General features: G+C 44.7%; 1 protein-coding gene across 2 annotated transcripts in view; it reads left to right on the forward strand.

Moving 5' to 3' along the window:
- The window catches only part of ENPP6 (ectonucleotide pyrophosphatase/phosphodiesterase 6), a 28,112-nt gene extending 18,960 nt beyond the window's left edge, over positions 1-9,152 (forward strand). The window contains exons 5-9 of one of the 2 annotated variants that reach the window (XM_085222435.1): positions 382-561; positions 2,933-3,070; positions 3,983-4,106; positions 4,410-4,637; positions 5,691-9,152. In XM_085222435.1, the coding sequence (XP_085078561.1) occupies positions 382-561; positions 2,933-3,070; positions 3,983-4,106; positions 4,410-4,621 (654 nt within the window). In that variant the 3' untranslated portion in view covers positions 4,622-4,637; positions 5,691-9,152. Of the gene's footprint in view, positions 1-381; positions 562-2,932; positions 3,071-3,982; positions 4,107-4,409 lie in introns of both variants that reach the window. The other variant, XM_085222434.1, reaches the window with a different exon arrangement.
- The last annotated feature ends 688 nt before the right edge of the window (positions 9,153-9,840 follow it).

The following is a 9,840-nucleotide window of genomic DNA, read 5'->3' on the forward strand; positions in this document are numbered from 1 at the left end:
AAGGAAGTCCTTTGCCACAGGTGGTACGGTGGCAGCCATTTTGATCTGTAGACAATGAATAGCTGGATAAAATCCCATTTAAGACTAACTGGGTCAACCATTTCTGGGGGCTGGGATGTAGAATCTGGCTATTTGGTGGGGAGTTGAGAGTATTTTGGCAAATCTCTCCTTGGTGCCAATCCCTTAGGCGCTCTCAGAGCAGCACACGAGAGTAGACAGCCACTGATATTGATGGTGGCCAAGTTCACTGCAGGCAGGATATTTTTGGCCATGCCACTTCTGATGGACTTCCACTAAAATTAAAGGAGGGTTTAAAATATACCAGTGAGCACAGACAATATGAAGCCTGGCCATAATAGTTGTCGTGCACTCACTTCACAGAACAAGGGCCTTCAGCATGACGTCAATGTCCTCCTCTTCTCTGACCATGGAATGACAGACATCTCTTGGACAGACAAAGTGATCGAACTGAAAAACTACATCAATATGAGTGATACAATACAAATGAAGGACCGAGGTCCTGTTGTGAGCCTTTGGCCAGTTCCAGAGAAGCACACGGAGGTATGTGAGGCTTGTTGGTGCTGGTCTATTTTATTTCATTTTTCCTTGGTTCTTATGACACTTGTTTCTTCAGTATGAACGTAACATCCAAATTCTGTCCTCAGAGATATGGCTCTTCAGGCCACTTTGATCCTGTGACTTTACACTCTTGTAACAAAGGTTTCTAGAGGGAATTCACACCAGACAAATTAAAAGCATAGTGTTCCAATATTATTTGGCACAGACATGAGTTTTCAAAGCCTACCACTATTTGCTTCTGATAAATAACTAGATTTTTTTCAAAATTTTATATATATTAATCAATTTACTGACTCAGTAGCTGGGATTAGTAAAAAATCTGGAGGAAGAGGTCAGGCATCTTTATTCCAGTGAATACCCTTAGAGATTGAGGAATCAGCTCATATAGACTAGAATTACAAAAAAAAAAAAAAAAAAAAAAAAAAAAAAAAAAAAAAAAAAAGCAGCCCATTTTTACAATATTCTCTTTGAAGAGTTTTGATGAATAAGCATGTTGGGTGAAATCCGTCATTAAAACTCAAGGCTAGAACTACAGGATGTTGAGAGGCAAATTAAAAAAATACAGAAAGAAATATGGAATCCACTTGAAAAGAATGAAAATGCAGTGTCTGTAATATGTTTGTGAGTTATAGCTGAACCAGAATCCAGAGCTTGAGAAGTCATTATTGTTGTCCTCAGAATGTAGACAAATGGATGTGCAAGCAGGGAATCCTCACTCCAATTGAGCAATGTTGCTTTCTATAATATATTTTAGCAAATTCCAATGCATTGTCAGTCATGCAATTTATTGAAGAGAACATCTGCCAATTTTTGTACCCAAAGAGGCTCTCCAGGATTTGTACAGCTGGGATATTGTGAACATTTTAAATTAGTGCCATGACTGACGGTTTTCTTAGAGGGATGTGTAAGTCTATTGCTAAAAGTTCCTGCAGGGGATTACAGCACTGATAAAGTCCTCCTCTGCCTTAACTCAGCAACTTCTAGTTTTGTAGGCAAGACCTTCAAACAAGGGCAAGTGTAAATTGCAACTTCATAGAGACACAGGGTTTCATCCGACAAAGCTGTTTAAGCACATGCTTCTCTCTCAGTAAATAGCCTAATATCCCCATCAAGAGTAAAATACTTCACATGTGCTTCACATCATGGTTTTGTTTTCTTCTTCCTTCATTTCTTTTTAGGACTTCTGACTGGAGTGCTGCCACTTCAAACAAAATTAAATTGATTTTCAGTTTCCCAAGAGTCAGATTCCATGATTTTAATTCACTTTAAAGAATCGTGCTCAGGAATTAGATTATATCATAGCCTAGAGGTATTGCAGTTAAGAGTTATGCCACTCTGAATCACCAGAAGTCCTGGTGAGTTAACAGGAGCACTCTCTAGTCCAAGCCATGGTGGGAAGATTGGGCTGAGGCCCAGCTTCCCAACTACTTATACGGTGAGGAGTTTCAGCCTAGGGTGCATGTCTGAAGCACCCCGGTTAGACAATGCAAATCTCCTGCATGTGTATAAATGCATCACATATGCAGGGCAGATTTCACTAAAAGGCTACAGAACTTTTCATTCTTGTTGAATCGAGCCATTTCTTCCTGAAGATTAGTTGTATTTATGCAGAAGAGCAAAGTAAAGATCTGGGGACTCCAATAAACATTTTCTCTATGGTATATGAACCTCTTTAAATATTTTAAATATTTTTCTGAATAATTGAGATTTGCACCACTTTTGTGTGATTTTATTCCAGACAGTGTGATTAATATTAATAGACCACTTGCACATCATTGTGCACCTTCAAAGCTGCAGGCATTAACTGATAAATCTCACACATCCTTATAAAGCAGATAACTAAGCACTATCAATCTCTTAAATAGGGATTGAGTGGTTGTGTAAGAAACACCAAGTGTGTTGATAAGGAATTGTTCACTGCAGCACAAAGAGGGAACAAGCGGCAGACTGGCAAAAGAGAATATTCTTTTTCCTCATCTGTACTGAGTCCACATTGAGCTTTCAAGCATTTCTCTTCACTGTTTAGCTTATGGTTTCCCTTGATGGTTTGGTTTTCGTTGATCTGTCTCTAGGTTTATGTACTCACATGCATACATCTGTGAGTGCATGTATTGTAAGTATGCATAATGACCTGGTTTTCTATGTGTTTATGATCCAAGTCTCCAGAACCTTGAAAAACCTATATGGAGATTTTTCATAGACATCACCTTTGAGCTGGAAAAGTTCCAGTTTGAATGTCCTGATGATTAAGAGGGGATTAGCCATTTAAAAAAATCAGGTGTTCTTATGGACCCATAGGTGTGCATATGCTCTTTATAGCCATGTGCTGTGCTAACATTTGTTTTCTTTGCAGATATATCAAAAATTGAAAGCTGTAGAACACATGGATGTTTACAACATACAGGATATTCCAGAGAGGTTTTTCTATAAAAAAGGAAAATTTGTGTCTCCTCTAACTCTTGTGGCTGAGGAGGGATGGTTCATAGCAGAGGTAAGGTACAGAAGCAAAATAGGTAGGTATCAATGTGAAAAGGTGCCGTACATGAACATAGTAAGAAGAACATATCAAGGGAAATTCAGGTTGAAAGTGAGGAAAAACAGCTTCTCCAAAAGAGTGGTCAAGTGCTGGAGTGGGCTGCCCAGGGGTGGTGGATTCACTGTTACTGGAGCTGTTCAAGAAACATTTAGATGTTAGATATTATACTAAGGGATATGCTTTAGTGGGAAATATTGGTGATAGGTGGAAAGTTGGACTGGATGATCTTGGAAGTCTTTTCCAACCTTGGAACCATAGAACCTATGATTCTATGATTATTTTTTTGCTGGACATTGAGTCAAAGTATTACATCATTTAGTTATGCTGACAGCAATGCTCACGTCAAATATTGCTGTGAGCATAAGAAAGCCTAAAGGCATGACAGCTATGCTGAAGCTAGACAAAGTTAAATCATTAAGATGGGTCCTTAAAATAGACATTCTCGTTCTCCATAATTTGCCATTATAGTTTTGTTGATTTACTCCTCTTCTTCCTACCAATTCATCTGCCAGTTCTGCTCTGGCCAGATGTGAAAAGACTGTTCCCATTATGTAAGATCTTGAGATCTTACTACGCGTCCTTCAGCTCTACTTCCACTACCTTTTCTTCCACCAGCCTCCCCGCTCACCAGATTCTGTCCTAAAAATGCCTCATTTCTCCCAAGCCCCCTGGCCACAAGAAGGGTCAGATTGTGGGTTATCTAGAGATATCTAGTGTGCACATGGCAATTCTGAGAGCTTCTTAAGTGGAGAATCTATTAGATTTGTACGTAAATAAATTTGCATACCAACATATTACAATACATTCATAATAATAATAATAACAATAATTTTGTATTTGTATTGCTAACAAATTCTGCTTTCCCAGAGCAGGGACAAGCTGCCCTTTTGGGAGAATGGCACAGGGAAGAGAGAGGCCTGGCAGAACGGCTGGCACGGCTACGACAATGAGCTGAGGGAGATGAGGGGCATCTTCCTCGCGTATGGGCCAGGTATCATGCCATCATCCCCATCCCTGCCAGGGACGTGGCTGGGGCTGCTTCAGCTGGGCATTCCACTGAGCAAATGGATAGTGAATGAAAACATCCAAAACAAAAGTTTTTGCCAAGTTATACTGTAAATTATATAGATTGTAATTATCAAATATAACAATAGAAATCATAATACATATTACATTTAGCACTTCAGCCTCTTGGCTAAGCCCCAGGAAGGGCAGAAAAGCCCTTGCCCCACATGTCAGCAGTGGAGCCCGCAGCTGCACCCGCTGATGCCTCTCTGTACTGCTCTTCCTGCAGATTTCAGATCCAACTACCGCGCGCCTCCCATCAGATCTGTGGATGTTTACAACGTCATGTGCAGCCTGGCAGGAGTGCAGCCACAGCCAAACAATGGCTCCTGGTCCAGGGTGGAGTGCATGCTGAAGAACACGGCTGTCCGCGTGCCACTCTGCACACGGAGCGGCTGTGTGCTGGCACTGACTCTGCTCTTGCTCTTCTGGTTGCTGTGATCCCCAAACAATGTTGGTCAGTGTTGCCAGCAACTTGATTCTTTTTTTTTCTTTCTTCTTCCTTTCCCCCGCCCTCGTCCTCCCCCCCACCCCCCCAAGAATTTCTTCATTTGAATAATAGCTTCCTTACTAGCGTGCTGTCCTCACCCATCTGCTGTGCTGCACCAGGCGTGAATCTGACCACACTGGCTTTTACGCCAGTTATAATGCAGAGCCAATTTGTGTGCTGCTCTAAACACAGCCAGAAAAGCCGGTGTTGCTGCTCTGAATCTACAGCACTGGTGACAGGAGCAGGATTCAGGCCAGCTATCAGCCACATTTTCTGGTGGGGCATGTGGATACCCCTGGACATCAGACACATCTTACCCAGCAAGTTTAACAGAGAGGCTGACCCTGGCTGCTGGTAGTGGGAAGCTCAGGTGTAGAGACAGACCTTGGTGCACTTACCTGAGCTCTTTCAGGTTTGTCCTTTACCCCAGCAGACCTCCACCTTCTCCTCACAATGCCAGCCAAGCCCAGTCTAAACAGGCCAAAGAGCTATGCTCTTTGCTGAGCGATCTGAGTGCCAACAAAGGTGGATCAGGAGGAGAGCAGTGAGAGCATCCTACCTCTCTCTTAGTCTTTCCTCCTTCACTTTCCCTTAAAGTGAGCCCTGGCACTGCATGCCCTCAGGACAGGGACTGCATCAGGGAGTACAGCTGGAGAGGGGGATGGAGAGGGAGAAGAGTGATGGAAATCCTTCACATCAAAAAGAGGAAGAACTTGCAATGGCACCTGGACACCTAGCACTCAGGACAAAGTACAGTGAGGAAGCAGCCTCTCTGTTTTCCTTGGTGAAGATGATATCCACCTGCTTGGATTTTTTTTTTTTTTTTTTCCTTTAACCCAATTGTGTTTCTGAAGGTTTTTAACACCTCCTGCTTTTCTACCAGCTCCTTCTCTCTGCCTTTAAAGCACTGTGGTAGGCTGCATGCTCCTCTGATGTTTTTTTTTAGAGGTGGTGTTCTGCAGCAGGGAGAGAGGTTTACACATATGCATCTCTTTCCATCTCTCCCTCTGTTAATCCTAGCTACTATTCCTACCTTGGATTACCAAACCCAAAGAAAGTTGTAACAGTCAAGATACATACAGCAGGAAAGCATGGAGCTGCTCTCAGAGGCAGTGCACCTGAAGGGCAAGTCAAATGGATGATGTAATCCTGAAAACATCAACACAGCAGGTGCAGTAAATCCCTTGAAAAAACAATTTGTCCCTACTCTTTCACTCCAGTGCAGCCATGGATCTTCCCTGGGGCAGTGCTCAGTACAAGGCTGACAATGAAGCCAGCAGCACAGCTCTGTGAGCTCAGAAGTTTAAAGCCACCAAATTGTTAAATCGCCCACTTGTCACAGCCCTCGGTGTTAAACATGGGATGTGTACATACCATGATGGGTCAGGAGAGAGGTGGTCTTTCTGCATCATTAAATTTCTGCTGTGAAAGTAGCCACTCTAGAACAGAGCTGACGGGATCTGATCCGGCAAAGTGTCCTTTCCTCCTTGGGAGGCCGTGGTCTTTTGCAACTCCCTCAGAGGAGCTCAGCTTCTCTGAAATACCTCTGAACCAAGAGCTTTCAATGAAAAACTGCCTTCGGACGGATTTAGATCCCTCCTTGTGTAAAATAAACCTCTAAGGCTTGTTATTCACATGGATCCAGAGTCAAGCACCATTCTGGTACAGTGAGTTTAAGGGTGAATGATTATACTATGAAAAAAAAAAAAAGCACAACAAATTAAACTTGACAAAAGACTTCTGTAATAGCTATAAAGATTTATGTAATGTGTTTTTTAAAGCTCAAGTGAACCATCAAATCAATTGGGGAAAAAAAGGGAGAAAATCAGTCTTTGTTATTAGACTGTTGAGTATAAAAGGCAATTTAGTGCTTTCTAAGCATTTGCAGTAGCTGTAAAACAAGCATCCAGTGTTCAGAGTTCCCTGTTGCTCTTTAATGAACCAGGCTCAATGAATTCACTGGAGCACATTTTTAAAGTGAGAAAATTATCATCGTACACAAGATAACCAAACGACAAAATGGGAAAGTTTTGCTGCAAAACCAATAGGATACATACAGCACATGTGGGTCCCTTCAGTCTGCAGTTTTAACTCTTGCTATAAAAATAATCCAGTATCCTCTTACGGAAGAAAAATCCTGAAAGTGTACAGCTGTATTCTGATATGCCTCAATACATACTTGATCTGTAACAGAGAGATTGGATGGCAGACCTACAAGAAGCTCATTAGCTTCAGGAGTACTACAGTGGGTTATGTTGGAGAAGCGTGTCTTCCTTCCTCTGAAATTTTGTACCTCTGAATCAGTTCACATTCTCATTCAGTGTCTTCAGCCTGTTTTTCTATACACTATGCAACTGAGGTGGGTGTATTTCTGAATGATGTTTTTGTACGACGACTTATTGTGAATGAGTGAATAATTCTAAGAATGCTGTTATAAAAATACACATCCTTTTGTAAATACTGTGAGATTTTTGAAAAAAAAAAGCATCCTTAACACCTTGCCTTTCCTGTTTGATTGCTGCATCAGTGTGTGATAAGCAGTGTTTGAAGCTTTTGCTGATTAGTCATCAAAAAGATGAATGATAACATTGTTTAGAAATGGCAAAGTTGTCAGCATTTGACTTAGGGACATTAAATACATCTCATGAGCTACTGTAGCTTGTATGTTCCGTCCTTTTCTCCAGACACATTTCAGTATTTAACCTTTTGAAAGGTGCATTTTTTTCCCACCGTTTCTTGTGTCAGTTTGCCTGCATTAATAGCACTGAGAGCTTTCATATCTTCCACACGCCACTGCTGCATGTCCTCCGGCTTGGGGTGCACAGCCCCTCCTCCATCGTTGGGACAGAAGCCATCTTTTCACCCTGTGTTTGCACAGCACCCAGCTCTCTGGGGACATGCTCAGTGCCTGCTCTGAGCTTTGGATCTGCGTTGCTGTCTGTGCAGCTGGGTCTCACTAGGCAGAGCTGACCTGGTCTCTCAGCTGGCTGTTGCACTGATAACTCTTCTAGTTCATGTCAGAACTCAAAAACACAAGCATCTCAGAATTAAAGTTGACTACACTCCTTAATTCTCAAGCTTTGTACATATCTGCACAGCCGAAAAGCCTTTTGCATGGCTGCCGCTGGTGTCCTGGCTGCTGGGGAAGCTTTGCCGGCTGAGCGAGCAGAAGAGCACCTGTGCGCAGGGGGAAGAAACGTATCCGCGTTGATCATAAATAACATCAGTTAGCGCCGTTCACCAGCTTGAGGAGAGGAAAAGGAGGTCCAGAGATGGCGAGGGGAAATGGGGAGCTCCCTGTTCGCTGCTTTTATTGCTTTGTTTTTCCGTTTCTGAACGAGCAGCAAGGAACGCCGAAGATGCGAACGCCGCAGGCTCGGGAACGAGCACGCACGGCCTCGGCCGCCATTACCGGGCTCGGAGCGCCCCCTGCCGGCACGGTGGGCCCGGCCCCGGGCTCCCTCTGCCCGCCGCGGTGCCCGAGCCCTGCCCGGAGCGGGGCCGGCCTTCCTCGGGGTCAGATTGGTCGGAGTCGATCCCTCACGTCTCATACAGCCGTGTCCGTACATCAAGTGGGAAAAAGAAATGCGAGGCCCGCCACCGGGAAGATATTCAACGGTCGAGATGTGGAGAGCTTACCAGCAAAACACGGATTACTTCTTGCAGGCGCTGATGGATACAAGCCTGCAAGGGCCCAGCAGTTACTCACTGGTTTGGAGAAACACAACGCAGTCATAAAAGCTGAATTTTAAATGCTCCCTTCTCCAGTTTGGACAGTGACAAATGAAGGACCATAGAAAAGCAGGTGTGGCTCGTGAGGAAGTCCTCTGAGGGCAATTAAAAATGGGAAAGCAGCTGGTAAGTTGCAGATGTGACAGCTACAGCTTAAAAAATTAATACAAAGGAGGAAGATGGATGAATGAACGGTGTAGAAGCTGAGAGGCCGTGCCATGGCAGATGAGGTGCCTGGTTGTGTGGGACGGTGCAGGGGTCAGCCCAGGAAAGCCGTGACAGCCCCATGTCCTCGTCCTCAAGGTCTGCCCTTGGGTGGGCTCAGAGCAAAGCCCCTGATGAAAGACCCCAGGAGGTGCTGCCCACAGGAGGTGCTGCCCCATGAGCCCCGCAGCATCCCCCAGTGTGACAGCCAGAGCTGATGGCGAGGACAGCTTTGAAGATTTCCTGGGTGCCCTGTGATGGGAAGGGTGAGGGCAGCTTTTAGGGCTGGTTGTTTCTGAGTCAGCTCAGTGGAAACTAGGGCTGCCCGAAGCCAACCAGCATGGGCGGTTCTTGTGGTTTCCAGCCTGTCTGCAGTCTCCAGTGCTTGCTGTTCTGGATCTTCGTCCCATTGAAAAAAAACATACAATAATTCAGATATGATCCAAATTAGGAAGGATTCATAATTTGCCATTGGGATTATCACTTAGGAGTTCTCAACAATTGCATAGATAGTGCCACGAAAATAAAATACGTGTAACATTTAAAGGATTTCGTATGTCTGTGCAGCAAAGTGTCAGCCTCACAGCTCTCCCGTTGCTGAGAGGGGCACGTGGCAGCAGTTTCTCCTTGCTTCCCCACCTCCCTCCTGCAATCTGTTATGTCTGCAGACTGCTGCCTTGTGCAGACATCTGGGATGTATCACGCGCCTTCTCCTCCTGGAGAGAAGAGATGATTTTTTTGGACACAAAGTAAGCGCAGAGGCGCTCCGCATCCTCTGGAAGGGAACATACAGCAAGTTGCTGCACGTACAGTGGGAAATGGGAGAAGGGAGGGAGGAGGTTTTGTTGCAAGGCGAACGTGAGAGCCTTGTGGTGTTCAGAACTTTCCTGAGTGGAAACCTCCTATGCACATGGGAAGAGGGAAGGCCGGTGATGGGCTGAGATAAGCAGTTTTTCCTTGTGTTTGTTTTAGGGGGGCAGCCCGAGCAGAGAGGATACTGCCAGCAGTGTGAAGACATTCGCTGCTTTCAGGCGGGGGCTGGTTCCCAGCTGTGGGCCGAAGCGCAGCAGGTGGTGCTGTGGGCCAGGGGATGGCCAGAGCGAGGGCCCAGGCAAGAGGGGCTTTGCTGGCAGCATTCCTGCCAGTTTGGGACCCTTCCAGCCCTTCCCGTAGAACCACAGAATCATTAAGTCTGGAAAAGGCCACTAAGATAGTCTAGCCCAGCTCTATTCCA

Source organism: Meleagris gallopavo, chromosome 4 (assembly GCF_905368555.1).
Source record: "Meleagris gallopavo chromosome 4, MGAL_WU_HG_1.1, whole genome shotgun sequence".
Lineage (NCBI taxonomy): Eukaryota > Metazoa > Chordata > Aves > Galliformes > Phasianidae > Meleagris > Meleagris gallopavo.